At 42.3% G+C, this 18,214-nt stretch overlaps 1 protein-coding gene across 1 annotated transcript in view; it reads left to right on the top strand.

Annotated features, from left to right (window-relative positions):
• bard1 (BRCA1 associated RING domain 1) overlaps positions 1-18,214 on the top strand; it is a 32,077-nt gene that overhangs the window by 2,343 nt on the left and 11,520 nt on the right. The window contains exons 2-8 of the mRNA XM_034110175.2: positions 149-205; positions 1,014-1,162; positions 1,664-2,694; positions 5,263-5,343; positions 6,230-6,402; positions 16,166-16,289; positions 17,194-17,326. Of these exons, the coding sequence (XP_033966066.1) occupies positions 149-205; positions 1,014-1,162; positions 1,664-2,694; positions 5,263-5,343; positions 6,230-6,402; positions 16,166-16,289; positions 17,194-17,326 (1,748 nt within the window). The remainder of the gene's footprint in view (positions 1-148; positions 206-1,013; positions 1,163-1,663; positions 2,695-5,262; positions 5,344-6,229; positions 6,403-16,165; positions 16,290-17,193; positions 17,327-18,214) is intronic.

The following is an 18,214-nucleotide window of genomic DNA, read 5'->3' as shown; positions in this document are numbered from 1 at the left end:
AACTTGACCTCTTACCTAGCACCATTATCCAATCAAAGTACAACCTCTCAGCTACAAGTATAGACCATTCATCTTTTTACAGACCAAAATATTGGTATTGCCTACTCTGACTGTACTGACCACTTTAAAATGTTTTCTCCTCTTCCAGCTCAAATGTAATGACGGAGCCTGTGTGTCTAGGAATGTGCGAGCATATGCTGTGCAGGTAATGTAACCTCAACTAAATATATTTTACCGTAACATGCTCAATGATATTAGATGTGTCTTATGGTGGACAGTTTTCAGACACGGGTGTAACTAAAAGTGTATGGCTCCATTCTAAGGCACACCTGTGCAATAATCATGCTGTCTAACCAGCATCTTGATATGCCACACCTGTGAGGTGGGATGGATTATCTCGGCAAAGGAGAAGTGCTCACTATCACAGATTGTTTCCAGATTTGTGAACAATATTTGAGAGAAATGGTTATTTTGTGTATATAGAAAATGTTTTAGATCTTTGAGTTCATCTCATGAAAAATGGGAGCAAAAACAAAAGTGTTGCATTTATATTTGTGTTCAGTGTATTACCTATCAACACAGATATCGGCAAAGCTACAGACAGGCAGGGCCCCGGCATGTCCTTGAAAGAGTTGAGAGTGCCATACGCCCTTGAGCCTGGACCCAGCAAATATCAGTTTGCAGAGTTTTGTACACATACATCCCTATCAGGCTTTGAAGGGGAGGGAGGACCCACCACCCTTAACATTTTTCTTGTTAAGGGGCTCATTTATTTTGCAGATGAAGTGCTGGATTTCCATGGCATTAGCGTGGTTTGTTGGCAATGCATGCATGGTTTGCAGTGTTGAAAGTCTTGAGGGAATTAATGTCCCTATTAGGCACAAACTTTAGCCTCAATTTATTCCTTCTCTTCATGAATAGTCTTAAAAGGTGAATCGATAAGCTCATTGTGTTTCTTCTTACTGAACCGGGTAGTGATTGAACTCCTAATCCAAACTTTGTATATTGCTCAGGTCCTGTGCGGGCCCCGGGGCCGGAGATGGCTGCGTAGTGTGTCAGAGTCCTGCGTGGGTGAAGGACATTCAAATCAACAAGCAGCTCAGCAGCATCATACATCTCTTCAGCGGGTTGGAGTCCCTGCTCAATCCCACAGAACAACCAGGTAGACGGAAGCCATTACAGAGCAGCTTCATTCGATGACTGAAACATTTAACATTTTCCTCCGCCAATCTAATCTCTGAATGAAAGTATTAGTGGCTTTTTCCTGTGCTTTATTATCTTCTTATCGCCCTTCCGGCACCCTGGTAATGACAGTAATTATATGATTCAATTAACTATTGCAGGGTCTAGTTTTGCAAGTAGGTCTCAGTTTTGAGAAGATAACTACAAGGCAACTTTATGAGCCGTGTAATAGAAATGTTAAAGCATCTGCAGGCTGTCTAAAGTTAAGAAATAGCTATGGAATTAACCACTACTTATGTCAAATGTCTTTATTATTAGTTTGCATAATTTTCAGGTTTGATATTATTCCCTTGTCATCTCAACAGATTCTAGGTTATTAAAAATACAAGGAGCCTTTTTGAAATATATTTTTTCTATAGTTGCTGCAGTAAAGGAACTTTTGTTGAACCCGTTTTTGTTTTTCCTCCCACCTCTCGAGCAGAGACGTCTCTAGCTGAGATCCAAACTCCACCTCATAGTCCTGTCCTCAAACACAAGAAAAACATCAAGATCTGGTTCAGCCCCCGAAGCCGCAAGGTCCGCTGCACCGTGGAGAAGCCTTCAGAGGTCACCGTAGCGGAGAGCACGTCTTCTGGAGAAACAGCCGCAGCACAGCCAGACGCCCTTACTGCTCCACCTCAGGACTTGTCAGTTTTCAATTTCACCTCGTCCTCCCAAGACTCAGGCTCTTCCTCTCCTGAACGAAGCAAAAATGAAGAAGGGAAGAAGAGAACTAAGCGAAATGCTTCGAGCTGTGAGGTGATGGCGCGTGTGCCCATGAGGGCCCCACGGATACTAAGCAGGCATCAGATAAAGAAGAACAGGCTGGAGGCTATAAACCATAAATGGGAGATTACCGAGAAGATGGATGCTTTAGAGGAAAATGAGCTGTCCCGCGATGAAGGGCCCAGAAAGTCCAGCAAAAGAGTTACCTTCCTAAGCCCCGTTGTCATGTCTGACGAGACTCTGACTGAAGTGCCACAGGGGAGCACTGATGACCTCGGCACCACGAGGGAGAGTCTCTCAGGAGGCAGCAGCTGTGTACTGAATGACCAAACACCGCCTGGTCAGGAAATGACAGACAGTGTCGACAAGTCACCGCCTGACACTCAGATTCCTGAAAAACGTCCTGACGAATCTCCCCTAAAGCATTCACCAAAGAGATCCAGACTGGAGGAGGAGGGTGCCACTTTGGAGACCACACCAAAACGGCCAAGGGCTTCCCCAGGCAGGCGGGGGAGATCCCAGATGTCTCCAGCTGTCCTGAGCCCTTTTTCGACTAGCCCCAAAGGTGATAAAAGTGTCAAAAACTCAAGAAAAGAGAAAGGCGCCAGCCCGATTGTCCCATCCCCAGCTGGAAGAAGGTCTCCCCGTTCTCCCAGTGCGTCTGTTGGACGGCCCCCCTCGGGGATCCCTGCAGTCATGAAGAGGAACCACAAGGGAGAATCTCCGCTCCATCTAGCTGCTATAAAGGTGGGGAGGTTTCAAGATCCTTTCCTTAAAGGAATGGTCCACTCATTAGATAATTAATCAAAACTTCAGTATTTAGTGAAACGTTATGTTTAAACCATACCCTGAAGAAATCAGCGATATTCCCCGGTAAATAATGATTTTATAGCTCTTTTTTATCAAGACCTGTATATTCCGTCTGGCCGCCGCCATGTTTGCCATTTTCAGTAGTCACGTGATGGTCGTGACGTCATCCATGCGTTCACTTTGTCAACACACGGAAACATGGTGGAGTATTTCAGTTCGGACTCGTCAGCAGAGGAACAAGTTTTGACCAATGTGAAGAGATTGGATGGGGGAATTCAGCCATACATATCAGTATGACAATACGACACCCTCTGTCCTAAGACCCTCACATCGTACAAGGAAAAACTTCCGAAGAAAACCCACAGTTTAAAGGGAACATGGGAGAAACCTCAGGGAGAGCAACAGAGGAGGGATCCCTCTCCCAGGACGGACAGACGTGCAATAGATGCCGTGTGTAAATTGAAAAGATAATACATTTGCAACATAGGTAGTCCAAATGTTTGGAAATGCATGTGTGTATAATGGGAAGATGATATAAGATACTATATGTATGCATGTAGTACCACCCTTGCTAGCGATTCCCTCTCTATAGTTTAGCATACTCAGCTTCGTTGTCCCTGGCCATAGAATCACGATTTTATGGGGCCGGAAAAACTGGGGGGAAATACACACTAGTCGGTACTACGCTATATGGAAAGGCCACCAAAAACTGTCCTGGCCTGGACGTTAAAACGGGGCTAGCCGCTGCAATGGAAATGCGCTATAACATACCTTATTCTTACTCCGAGCACTACTTCTGCTCCTCCGTCGCTTCACACTTGCAGAGGGCGATTTCTCTACTGGCCGAACTGGTGTCCTGGTCGGTGATGACACCAGAAAGACCGATGGTACTGCATCTCAATTGAGTAATGGTTGTTCTTTAAATCCCATGTTATGTTTGATCATACTCTCAGAGTAGTCGTCCGGAAATGTGAAATGTTCGCTGCATACATGAGCCTGTAAATCTCTCAGTTCGGGTCGGCCACATTTCGCTAGCCACTGCCTCCGAATGTACTTCTTATGCTTACCTTTTGGCAACAGATGGAACCGAGCATTCCGTGGATTGTTCCTATCCGAATTATGGCAATATTTCGCGATACAGTGAGGCATATTTGAAGAGAGAAACTACAGTAAATAACATGGAGATCAACGTGTCTTCGAAAACCAAACGCATGGATTACGTCACGTCCGGGAAATGGCGGCGCCCACAGTGTTGATGTTATTTCGGTATATAATCAGTTTAAAATCACTGATAATGTCATCGGATTAAAAAAAAAAAAGAGAGAGACTGGCAGAGACTGGTCTGTTTTATCGGATGATAAAAATTTTTAAATGAGTGTCATGAGCATACCATTCCTTTAAAGGTCTCCTATTATGCTATTTTTAGGCAAATATTATGGATCTCAGATATATGAAAGCATGTCTATGATGTGTTCTGCTCAAAATACCAAACAGATCATGCATTTTAGACATCCCGCATATCCCTCTATTTCAGGCCTGTTAGAGAACTGCAGGTTCAGGGTCCTTAGCTTGAAAAAAAGAAAAATAGGGTGAGCGTGTCAGAATTATACCCCGATTAAACGCCATATCATGTTCCAAACCACATCAAAGATTATTTCTGAAACAGTATGGAGCTCAAATGCTTTTTGGTGCAAGGTGAGTTCCTTTTTTTATTTCCTGCTTCTTGTACATACTCTCTCCAGTCGAGGTTAGCTCTGAGTGTTAGCGATGCTTGCTAATGTAAACGACCATATTACTTCCAAAACAGTCGAGCATTGTTTCTGATAGCAACGTCTCTGATAGGGCCGTGGGTCCACTTTTCCGATATTACATTACATCGGACACAAATCTGGATCAGCTCCGTTGTACCGCCGTTTTTAGAGATTTCTGCAGGTCTCCCTTGAAAAAGAGATCATTGATCTCAATGGGATTTTACCTGGATAAATAAAGGTTTTTAATTTGAATTTGAATTTGGGTACGGAGGAAAAGAGAGGGTTTTGTTTTCTGACACTTTGTGAGTTCCCTTACACACCGGGCGGGGACACATGTTTATGTATACAAGACATCTGAAAGTGCATTTTGCATGATAGGTCCCCTTTTTAAATCAATTTCAACGTTTATGCAGCCAAGTGACAGCAATAAAACAAAAATACATGTATATGATTGATCTGATGGTTAAAGTGTGTCCTCCTCCTGGAGGGTTTGTTCCGCTTAGTTGAACATATTAGTCTTCAGATGATCAGACAGCCGTGTTCCGGTCTGCGGAGAATTAACTGTCTTGCAGTAATCCTTGTAAACATAGCCGTAATCCCCCTCTGGATCCCAGACAAGATAATCAATGGCCCACTGTGGAGTGTGATAAACAGCGGAGCTTTGGTACACCGGGATCAGCCGCCATGTTTGAAAGGTTGCGTTTACGGGTCTGCAATTCTGACCTGAGGGTTGTGTCCTCTCTGGGTTCTGCAGGGCGACGTGGAGGCTGTCAAGGCATTCCTGGAGCAGGGCGCTGACCCCAACCTGAAGGATAATGCTGGGTGGACCCCTCTGGTAAGTCCTATAAACCTAGTGATGCATCCGAAAGCTTTATTTGTTGTCTGGAAAACCTCAGTCACATAAATACTGATATTTGTAATTAACATTTCGACCCTGGTGGGTTCTTATTTTTCCTTTTTGAAAAGAGATTTATGGCGTTTATTGAGAATAACATACGCTTTTTACATGCAGGTACCTCATGGATTGTTAGACTCCAATAGCGAAATTTTCCACACAAAGGCCCATTTAGTGCAGCTTTTCATTCTGCCTTACATTTACATTTGTTATTTATCTTCTCCAGTAAACCAACATGCTAAGTTGTAATGCAAAATGTTGTTGCTAAATACCTCTATTTATTAATTATTCTTTTCCCTTTTAGACCTTTCTAATTAACATTTTCTTCCACCCTTGCACTTCCATAATACTTTTTCGTGATGTGGTTTACGGCTCAGCTATTTCAGGATTTCAAAGTTTAAAAAACTTCCGAGACTTGAATACAGTACAGTTGCTTAAATGGCTTCAATCTTATTACTGGATAAAAAAAAAACCTCTTTTACTTTGCTACTTCCTTCAAATTCAAGTAGCAAACATAACCTTTTAAAACATTCACTTTTACTAAGCGGCTTCTCTCTTTCATGTTAATTTTAGAACTGCAGGTCAGGATATTATTGAAGTTTGCTTCTTAGAAAGTTTTCTCTTTATGAGTTGAATTCTACAAAACGATTGAAGTGTGATTGAGCTGTAACATCTGATATCTTTTCAAAATACCCCATGAAAGAACTGCAAACCCAGTCTAAAACATTCCCATAAAAAGATTCAAGCTCATGTCTGTATTTAAACGATTCAAACTCTTTGAAAGCACAGCAGGATGACTTCTGAGCATTTCTACTCTTTGTTCCAGCATGAGGCGTGTAACCTGGGTCACCTGCCGGTTGTGGAGGTGTTGGTCTCAGGGGGGGCCCTGTTGAATACTCCCGGCTACAAAAATGACTCTCCACTCCACGATGCTGTGAGGAACCGACACCCAGCCATCGTCAAACTGCTGCTGCAGCAAGGCGCCTCGCAGAACGTACTGTGAGTAACCTCAAGGGTTGTTTTCTTATACCAGGAGTTTAGTGGGTCCTCATGTCAAACGATTCACACAGATGGCGTGTTTTGCTTTGCACCGGCCTTTGAGTTGTCCCTATCAATGATCCCAGACAGTCATTTGTAAGAACGTTCGAGTGTTTCAGGTCCGATGAGTCAGACCAAAAAACAAGATTTTCGATTTGATATTTTACAAATGGAGCCTTTAAACTGATACTTGTCATTCCGGTACTTGCCACATGAAAACATTTTAGAATATTAGAGCAGCATAAGCCGCAGTTTGTATCACTGCAATATAAAATGCAACACTCGTCACACAATAGAAAACATAGTGGTGCACCGCACTTAAAGGGGCCCTATTATGTTTACCTTTCCTGAACTGTGTTAAATCGTTTTTTGTGCATTTAAATGGTCTGCAAAGAATAACACTATAATGAAGAGTTTCTCTCCCACACACTTAGAGGCGTTTCAGGCAGGGGGGGGGGGGGGGGGCTCGAAGTGTGTGGCCTCGATTAGACTCCTTTGTTCACTTATGTAACATAACATGGCTATATCACAATCAACCTTCTATTAGCTGGCAGTCCAACACATTGCACGTTATAGGCTAAGATGTGGGACAACTCTAAGCAGTTGACCAATCACAACATAGCCTGCCAGCTAACCAATCAGAGCAGACTGGGCTCTGGTTTCAGACAGAGGGTGAAAAGAGGTGCTTCAGCACTGGCCGTCTGAGAAAAAACAAAGTATATATTTTTACCATTTTAAAGCATGTAAATATACAAATATGAACCTGAAAATTAGCATTTGAGGTTATTCATTTTGTATCAAAACTTATTTCATGAAAATACCATTTTATTATATGTGAAGAGGCTATTGCAACAGACAAACAAACAACCCTGAATCCAGTACAACAATATTGCATGAAATACTTCCTTTAAGAGAATTGGTAAAAGTTTTAATTATTGTTGGGTGATGTGAAGCTGACAATTGAGCGGCCCGACCAAGCAAGGAGGCAGAGGCAGAACTTCCAAAAATACAACCCGGTGTGGGCATTTATTAACTCATACACAAATGATATGACACAGCCTCAATCGGCTGCTCCTGTGCGCACAGTCACCAGCCACCACACTACCAGCCTCCCAACAGACAGGGCAACAGAGCCTAAATACACACCCACACTAATCAAACCAACAGGACACAGGTGAGGGGGGAGGAGACAACTCAGGGCACCAGATGCACACAATCAGCAACATACATGGAGATAGGGGAACACTTTTCAGAAACAGAGACAGACAAACTAAAACACAGACAGATGCACAAACGACATACACTTTGCCACCAATGAAGCTACAGAATCCGTAACAGAGGCCGAGATCTATGGCCCCAGAGATCACCTCCGTTACAGGTGAAAAAGTTTGTTTGATGTATTGGATGTCAATCATGTGTCACATATAAATAAATGAGGTGGACAGAATATCATATAAAACCTTTAAACTGAGTTTGACGACTTGAGCAGAAATCCCAACAAGGACTAAACACTTGATGTAGTTTCATATCTATTGCACCCCTATTGTATTACATTGCATCACATCATAAAGGCTCTTTTGTTATTCCGGACCAGTGCGTATTCTCCCCGTCTTAAATAAATCTTCAAGTGCCTGTTTTCCCGTCAGTGTACCAAGCATTCAGCTCTTTATTATCAAGGACAGGCATGTGCTAGGGCAGTGCATAGGTGGATTGAGCTAAGGAAATCGAATGACGCGCATAAGTCGTTGGTCAATCAGTTAATGCTGTGTCAGCATTTCCTGCCTGCGGAGGTGGGGTAGCACAATATCGATAATGAGGGAGAGGATGCTGGTTAATAAATGCGATCAATAGATTAGATGATCAGGGCGGCCATGTTGGTCAGTAAGTGCTCTTTTTGCATCCATTGCGTACCAATCATCCTCTGTCTTGTCCCTTCTTCGTTTCTTTGTGTTTTACTCCGACGGTTCACCAGGTCTTAGATTTCTTAACTCTCGTTTCGTTTGCAATGCAAAATAAAGGCAGTGTTAGGGCATTGCAATCCTTGCCTCAAGCCACACACACACACACACACACACACACACACACACACACACACACACACACACACACACACACACACACACACACACACACACACACACACACACACACACACACACACACACACACACACGCACAATAGACAAACCAAGACATCTGCCAATGTAATCCCAAATGGAGTGATTGGCACGCAGCTCAGAATTTTTGGAAATACAGGTTTTGCAGATTTTCATTGTTGCTCTTCGATATTTGTGTATGCATATTTTAGATTTGAATTGTTGGACTGCATATATTTATTGTCCTCAAACAATTGGAGACTGTGAGTCCACTCCCTATTAAGCGAAAGTATTTGACATGCTCTGTAGGTTATTATAAAGTTCAGACGGAAGTCTTAAAGAGCCTGTGACAGCATCCCAACAACTGTTGTGCAATGAAATATTGGGCTACTAGTCATCTCGAACCGTTAGTTTAAAAAAGATCCGATAAAACGTTCCGATAAATATCAATAATTTCGAACATTAAATTCCTTCGACTCATTTTGAAGTTTTGGGGGAAGCCGGAAGTGACGTCAATGCGGGAACGCTTCACTGTACGGCGAGAGAGCCAAACACGGACAAAGTGTGTTGTCATGCGTAGAAATGGTGAATTACTGAGTTTAGGCACGTTAATAACGTTTTAATGAAGTTGACTACAGTATATTCATATTTGTCAGTGCTTTCATGTCAATTCGGCGAACATAAACATAAATGATCGTGGTGAAGATGATGATTACATTAGGATTACAAATCAGTAGTGAGAGCTGCTGAATTTCCTCCCGTCGGATGGGATATAAAAACAAATCGATTATTTTTGTAGTTGTAAACTCAAGTGGATGAAACTACATTTATTAGTGCTTTCATGTCAATTCGGCGAACATATGATACATTAAATGATCGTGAGGATGATGATTAAAAAATCGTTTGTTTGAGCCGGTCTGCATTTCCTGATGAGAAAACAAACCGATGCTTTTTGTAGTCGTAGTACACCAACATGGATTAAACGTGTGTTTTTTTTTTACCACAATGTTGGGGAAATTAATGGATAAAATGCACGAATTATTATTATTATTCCCACTCCGATCGGGACACTAGGTCCACCGTTTCCCCGCAGCGAGTCTCCCCCCGTCGAGAGTTTACGTGGGCTGGGTGCAGTGGCGGACTGGGCGGTCGGATAAGTCACTAGCACATCCCCCACTCCCCCCGTTGACAATTTATTAGCGGTACCGAAGTGGGCCGGTCGAGAGTCCCGGGATGATTTTTAGTCCCATTCCACCACTGGCTACATGACCGTATGATCGCCCATATCGACGCACCTCATTCCTAAACTTCTAACAGATACAACATAAACCGATCCTTCAGCCTCATATGAGCTCTCAGACACGTTCAAAATTAAACTGTCATCGCTGTCTGAGCTTGCTGCTGTGTGCCATCGTGCGTTTACATGCAGAAGCTGGGATCCTGAACGGTGCAGCTGGAGCGCTGTGCCCGCAATGACGTCCCACATCATTTGGCGGGACTTGAAGAATCCCTGAGAAGATCCAGAAAATTGTCAACATTGAAGGCAGATTAATGGTTATCAAAGTACAAATATACAAAATCAGTTCAGTAACGATTTTCAAGGCGACAATATTTACTCAAATTGATGGGTTTGGATGATGGGGGAAACTCGTGTCACAGGCTCTTTAAGTGAATCCTAATGTGTTTTTAATAGTCGACGATTACCTGCTATCTCCAAAACAACAGGTGTAAGCATTTTCTAAGAAGCTGCTCAGCATGCACAGCAGGGCTCCGCACCATGAGTCTCAGTCCTTTAAGCATTAACATCAACATCAATGCAGCACATTAGGACAGCCAGGGAGAGCTCTGCAAGATGTTAGCTGGTAGCATTTGTTCACAAACTCAAAGGACAATGCTGAAATTAGTATTGTTTTACATTTATTACTGTTTTTGTTTTGTTTGCCCCATACACTATAGGTTTTAAGATTGTCACCATTTGGTTATTCTAAGTGCAGTACGACATGAAAATGAACTAACAACCCATATTTCAATTGGTTCGGTACTAATGACCATTCAAAGCCTGAAGCACTGAATCCATACAGACATTAATTAACATCACCTGTGTGCCTCGCACTGGCACGCCAATACACTGGGTCGGTTTAATTATACTGCACACAGTCAAACGATAAACAAGCAATGACAGTCTCCAAAAGTTAGCAATGAATGTTTACTGCGATTGGCAATTAGCAAACGGATTTCCATCACTACATACAGTACTGATTACAGTATGTGTGACAGGCTTCTAACATCTAAATAGTCTACTTTGATCCAGACATTATGTTATGGGTGGCTATTTCCTGCTCGAATGACAATGTGTGTGGGTATTTCTAGAAAGCATGAACCAAAGCTGTGCATAACAATTACAATACACAGTGCTGTTACAGGGTTAAATGGAGGCGTTGGGTGAGTCATCCTCTGCATCACAGGATAGCTGAACACCCAGCTGATCCAACCGTCAGGACACATTCAGAGTGGATTGTTTAAGAAGGAAATGTAACTAATGAACCTTTTGATTAAAAATGCATTCAGGCCTCGCCCTCTGCCTCATCAGTTGCTCCCGACGCCTTTCCGTCATTAGATATATGACTTCTTTCAAGACACACTGCTGAGCAGACACAGTGCAAAAGCTTTGTCGGCTGTTGGGTGTGCATGAGCTCATAAAAGTCATACAATCTTAATAATAGCTAATAGCTTCTCTTTAACGACCGGTGCATTTGAAACAGAAATGTAGATTTTAACATAATCAAATCCATATAGATAAAGGGAAATATGTTCAAAGCCTATAGATCACATACAGTAGCAGGTATGGAAGAATAATCAGTATTGGTGTTCAGATGTTTCTGCTATTGTTTCACTGAACTGTGTATTTGTGTTCAGCCTGAAATGAATATGTAAATGTCCTCCTCCCGTTTAGTATAAGAGTCATGCTTTGAGTGGGTATCCTCTAGAACAGTGGTTCCCAACCTTTTTTGTCTTGTGTACCCCCTGAGCCTTTTGTCATACCATGAGTACCCCCTCACTCATACGTGCTGATGATCCTTCACAAGTAGAACGTAACTGATTTTTGAATGAAAATAACTTTATTTCATCTCCTTAATTTGAACATCTAATTCTCAGGCATTTTCTTAATTGTAACTTAAATCACTCAATACAAATAAATAAAAATGAATATGTTGCCTTGAAAATAAATAATATAATCAAATAAATACATATGAAATCAAAATAATCAACTTATCTTTGCTATATATATCTTGTAACATTTAGGCTTAAACCATGGAGCCCCTTTGAATAAGTCCCCTTTAAACAGGCATTTAAACTTTAATTCAGGAACAAAACACTTAGCAAAATAATATCCAGAATCAGTATAGGCCTAGCAGTTTCTTTTCACCAGTCATGTGAGCTTTAATGAGACACTTGAGCTTGCTTGTCTTTCATAAGCTTTGATAGTTCTGGAGGCAGTGTGGAAACAGCTGTGACCAGGCTGGTCTCCACATCCAGTCTGTTCCTCTGCTTGGTTTTGATGTGTGTTAAAGCTGAGAAGGTCACCTCACACAAATAAGTAGAACCAAATGGCAAAAGTTCAATCAGTGCATGTTTTCCCAGTTCAGGATATTACTTCTCCACATCACACCAAAACTCAGTCAATGACTTCTCAGCATATGCCATCTTCAGATCAGATGATAATTCCATCGGAGGCTCCTGCAGCATTGCTGGAAGGCTGTTGCTGCTCTCACTCACAATGAATGGCTTCCTCACCCAATCCAGTCTTTCTGACTTATTTTCAATGTCCTGAAAATAATGGCTGAAAGCAGTGCAGAGTTTGGAGGTGTGCTTGCACCAGTTTGACCACTGGACCCCCTGCAACAGCAGTGGTGGCAAGATGGGCATTGAGTAGTGGGAAACGGCTCACGTCTCCCTCATCACATTTCCTCTCCCATAGTTTGAGCTTTTTTGTGAATCCTTGAACTTTGTCATACAATTTCAGGATATGTGACAGGTGATAGGTTGAGCTCGTTGAGTTTGGTAAACACATCAGCAAGATATGCCAGGCGCGCCACCCACTTGTCATCCTCAAGCTGCACAGCAAGAGAATGCAGATGCTCCGTCAAGAACACAAAAACTTCATTGCGAAGTTCATAAAGTCTCAGTAGCGTTTCCCCACGAGACAGCCAGCGCACGTCTGTGTGACGCAATAGCTGATCGTGCTCTGTGCCGTTCTCATGACAAAGAGTTTCAAACAGCCTGTGATTCAATGGCCGAGATTGGATGACATTTATTATCTTCACAGCATCATCCATAACAGCACTTAAATCAGGGCTCATCCTCTTGCTAGCTAGTGCTTCACGATGAATAATACAATGCATCCATTTAATGTTGGGATTTACCTTTCTTACGTGCCCAAAAAGTCCCTTTTACGCACCCCGTCATCGCAGCTGCTCCATCAGTACAGATGTGGCTGTAGGTTTTACACTGCAGATCATGTTCTCTGAAGAAGCTGTCGATAACCTGGAACAATTCTTCCCCAGTTGTCTTTCCTGGCAGCGTTTTGCAAAATAAAATATGCTCGTTTATGTCCGACGCATCTTTGTAACGCACGAAGGACAGGAGCTGCGCTTCTCCACTCACATCTGTCATTTCATCCAGCTGCAAAGCGAACTGACCGGCTAGTTTTATTTTGTTCACCACTCCAATTATATTAACAGATATATCATTGATCCGACGGGATACGGTGTTATTCGTCAGGGAAACTTTCTTGAGTGCTTCGGCTGCTTTCTTGTCTATCATAATTGTCTGCATAAAACGCAGTCGTTGCAGGGAGAATGAGCTCCTCAACAATAGTGAGGTTTTTATGATTTAGCCACAAGCAGGAACACGGCGTAATATGCCTCGAGTGCTTTCATTGACACATTCGTGGCTTTCATCATTACTGTCTGTCTGGCTCAACTTAAATTCCGACAGCTTTCGGCTGTAAAATTCTTCACTTTTATCGACACTTCCCGAGTGTCTCTGTAAATCCGCTGGCTTCATCGCACTATTAGCCAGGACTTCACCGCAAAAGAAGCACTGAGGCTGCGGTGGGTCCGCAGAAGTAGAAATGAATCCAAATAATATATATGTTTCACTGTACTGCCTTGGTTTCAGTTTGGCCTCTTTCTTACGTTTCTCGGCGGGCTCCTCTGAACCCTGGCCTGAATCCAGAGCAAGCGGACGTTTCAGCCATTTATCCATAGCGCAGACCTACCAGTATTTTTCTGGCTGCAGGTAAGCAGCTGTTTTCATTGTGGGATTTTGGCGCGGTTGTGCGTGCCACAGCCTATTGTCTCCCTAGGGAAACAAATCGCGCACTATCATTTTTGACGGGATTATTATTATTCACCTTGGAATTCCACGTACCCCCTACAGTTCCCTCGTGTACCACTAGGGGTACGCGTACCCCCGGTTGGGAAACACTGCTCTCGAACCTCCACCGCCTTCCTCCCACTTGTGTACTTAATGCCGAGGCTTGTGGGAGAGTGTTTATGATTTAACCTCCAGCACAATTTTCCACGCTTTATTATTTTTCTCCAGATATTCTTCTCGCGTGCGGCTGCACAAACCAGCTTGCGAGTGTGCATATGTATAAGTGTCGGGGACATTTTATGTTTGTTTGTGTGTGTGTGTATTGGGTTAGGGGTATGAATCCAAATGAAATATGTTATGGACCAGTGGACCTATTAATTGTCCCCCAGGTGTTATCTTTGCTGACGCCTAATCTTTTAGAGAAGACCTGCTGGGCTTGGATCTTCTCTCAGTCTCCTCTCTTCCTCTGTTGGCTTTTCTTCATTCTTTTCTCCTCCTCTCCCTCTTAGCTCAAGGTGACCTCAGTCTTGTCTCATGCCGCTCTTTTAAACTTAAAGACACATTCTTTAAAGTTTCTTTATTGTATCTTTTGTAACCTGGGGATAGTTGCAGTTTCCTCTCTTTGAGTCTCTTGCATAATGCTGCTTTCATGATAATGCTTATGAGCCTCCATTACACACACTTTATACTGAGGGGATATAACCCACCGGGCGCATTTCAGAAGCATTTCAGAAGCGGAGCGTCTTGCCTGCCGGCTCGCAGTTTTTGTTGATTTGGGCATATTTCCTGGACAGGCTACTTTGTACAGACAAAGATAATAATAATAATAATAATAATAATATTCCAGTTATAAACAACATGAATCAAAGATGTGTTGCTGTATTTTAGTGCTAAAAAAATTCATTCATCATCATAATTATATATATATATATATATATATATATATAATTTACACAGTGCCTGTAAACCATGCCCTCCCTGACCCTCCCATTTGACATTCATGCCCTCCCCCAATAAACACGTTTTTTATTATTTATAACATTTTTTTTTTTATATTTTCTTTATTATAAATTAACTGTGAACTTTTATTCCATGATGTCAGATAGTAAAAAAATAAAAAATCGCAGGCTACGTCAAATGTGTCTGTTGTGATTCCTCCACATTTAGACCAATCACAGCGTCATACTCTGCCGCCTATTCTGGATTTGTTTATTGTTTATTGTGCATTCTGTAGACTCCCATTTCTGTTTGAATTACAAAATGGACATCAGAAATTGGCTTAAAGGGTCTAAGGATTTATTAAAACGAAATGGCGATGAAAGAACTGCAGCCGATCGTGCTGCTGGCGACCCTGCACCTGCCGTTGCAGCAGCACGCCTTAATGTCACAAGCTTGACCTCGGCAAACCCCGGGGCTGAGTTAGCGAGCCCAATCCTTGACTCATCAAGGTGGCCGCCACCAACGCTGTCCTCCGAGGCACAGCTCCTTGTGCCCTACCACACCCTGTACCACACCCGCCAGCATCCTCCTCCGTGCCGGTGCCTCCACTACAGACGCTACCTTGCAGCACATCAACAGCTACAATAGAGACAGATACGCGAGGAAACAAATAAGGAAATTAGTACTTTGGTGCACACAGATCAGCTGGCACGGAACCGTTATTACGTGTCAGCTGTCGTTGATATTATAGCTTTTTTAGCTGTGAACCAACTCCCTCTCAGAGGTGACCACGATTCACTCCACAGCATGTATATTTTGTGTAAAAACAATGTTTGAGATTCTTTGGCAGAGACTATTTTGTCGCTTCTAGAGTCAAAAGTTGTTAAAATATGAGGGTTTGCTGTCAGTGCCCCAAGACTCTGAAACAACATCCCCAAGAAATAAGGCCTGAGTCGATAAAACCTAAAAAAAGAACCCTCCTATTATATTTTATTTTAATCTGGTCCAGTTGACATTTTTTCTATACCATCATTCAATATAGCTTCTCGATTGCTTGTGGTATAATTTCACATTGTAAATTCATACATTTCTAATTGTTTGAACTGTAATGTTGTCCATCAGTTCAAACTGTTCATGTTAATTAATGGATATTTTCTGTGTTTAAGGAAATGGCATTACGTTTTGACAATGATTTATCAACAGTATCATATCCTTATGTTATGCAGATTCACTGGACCTACATTATCTTTTTAAGTGTATGTATCCTGCGAGACACTGACGTAATAACTTTGTAATGTTCTTCTTCACAGTAATCGGTGTGGAAAGCGGCCTGCAGATTACGCAGCGAGTCCAGAGATGCTGGAGATCTTCCAGGAAGCCTCAGAAGGGAACCAATGTGCAAAGACATCTCTCAGCCCCTCTGCTCTCTCTATGGTGAGTCCACCTGGAGATGTGGTTATGTTTATCTTAATTCCATTTCAACTCTTAAATAAGGTTGTCACAATCTTATTTCTAAATTGAATATCGAACAAAATGAGCTTTTGATTTTCATCATTGTGATGGAAACTGCTATGCAGCGATGCAGAGCCAAAACTCAGGAAAGGATGGAAACTGGAGAGGCTTTAGTCAAACACTGTTATGTGTTGAGAGTATGATACGGCCGGAGAGATCGCAGAGTATATCACACTTTCATGTGGGCCACCTAGCAATCTCTGAAGACAAAGCGTGGAAACTGGAATCTGTATATCTAAAAAGGAGGGGCCTACAAAGCCCGCCTATCCTTAATCATTACCAGACATTGGAACAAAGACCCGATTGTGTTACAAACTCAAATGATCCAACCTTCTCCCCCACAGGAAGGCAGAGGACCTCTTGACCTGTGTCCTCCTCAAGTTACAGGCAGGAGCATATCTTTGTAATAACAGTTTCTCAGAAAAGCTGAGAATCTCTAGACACAAAGAGATCGGATTAACATTTTCTCTGACAATCATTAGAATCCAAAGCAGGGTTTGCAATTCCCTTTTTGGTTTTATTTTTTTCTCTCCAAACCTTTCGCTCCTCAGAAAATAAACAACAATTTACCGGTAGCTCGCAATTAAAGTCAACAGTGGGGAATAAGTTACATTTTTAAATAAATAACTGAATCGAACGATGGATGTGGCATCAGTGCTGGAAAATAAATGTTCAAATCGAAGAAGATAATCAAATTCTGACCTTAAAATTGAAAGTAAAATCAAGTTGCCGATTTGGAGAATGATGTCACTTACTTTTAACCCTAGAGTACTATTACACAAGCATTATAGGTCAAGATTGTTTAACTGACTGTGTCCTCTCTCAGGTGAGCGACTGTGTGAGGAGGGATGAAATGGCCGTGTTTCTGACCTCTAAGCTGTCACAGGCAGAACGGCTCCAAGTGGCCAAACTGGGAGAGCTACTGGAAGGGAGGATGGCCGACACCTTCTCTGGCTCAGGTAATGTTTGTTCGGTACAGAAACCCCTCCTTAAACGTCCTCAATGCTCCTGGGGGACACCTTTTTAAAATAACATCACACATGATTGCTTTTTGATATGTTTTTGAGACACATGGGCTCCCCGCAACACTGCAAATGAACTGCAGCTAAGGGCTAATTGCTGCTACACAGGGACAATGGCTGGAAAGTCTTTTCACTGCCATTCACTCGTGATGCTCTGTTCAACTGAAGGATGTATTATGGGTAAATTGCAGGCTCGAGTACCAAAGGAGTCTGTATTCATGGGGTAATGTCTTCCCCTGGTCATGATGTTTGTTGTGAAGATGATATGCCGTACTTCAACCACCAAAGAGATGGGATTTTTATCTGACTGATTCTCTTGCTACAAGGCAAGCTTTAAGGGCCTCACTTTACACACAGCTCTTGTATTGTAACCTCTAGAAATATCGCTCATGAAGGTTCAACAGTAACTAACAAGTGTTTTTAGAGCTGAATACATCATTGTGATGCAGCAGCTCCTTCACTGTTGCATAGTAATGGCTGGCAGAACACCACAGAGCAAAAGTAATTGAAATCATCCCTCATAAAATGTTTGGAGGTACTGCCAGAGTGATGAATAAGCACTAATGAAAAACAGAAGTGTGTCTCACAACTCTCCCTCCTCTGACCGTAGGGGGGAAAGTGTGTGCTTCCATAAAATGTGTCTTTATCCACATTTTGAACTTGAGGAAACAAATCCTCGGTCAATGAGCAATGCAATATGGATTTGCCCTGGAGAAATAATTATGCTCATGTTGTACTTGTTAACCCTACTCACTTGTTGAATAAGAGCCAATGAGCTTGTGCTTACATTTTAATTAAGCTATAATTATCGTCTAAAGCATCTTT

Source organism: Pseudochaenichthys georgianus, chromosome 21, assembly GCF_902827115.2.
Source record: "Pseudochaenichthys georgianus chromosome 21, fPseGeo1.2, whole genome shotgun sequence".
Lineage (NCBI taxonomy): Eukaryota > Metazoa > Chordata > Actinopteri > Perciformes > Channichthyidae > Pseudochaenichthys > Pseudochaenichthys georgianus.
The sequence above is the reverse complement of the archived record's forward strand: the minus strand, read 5'-3'. Positions and strand labels throughout refer to the sequence as shown.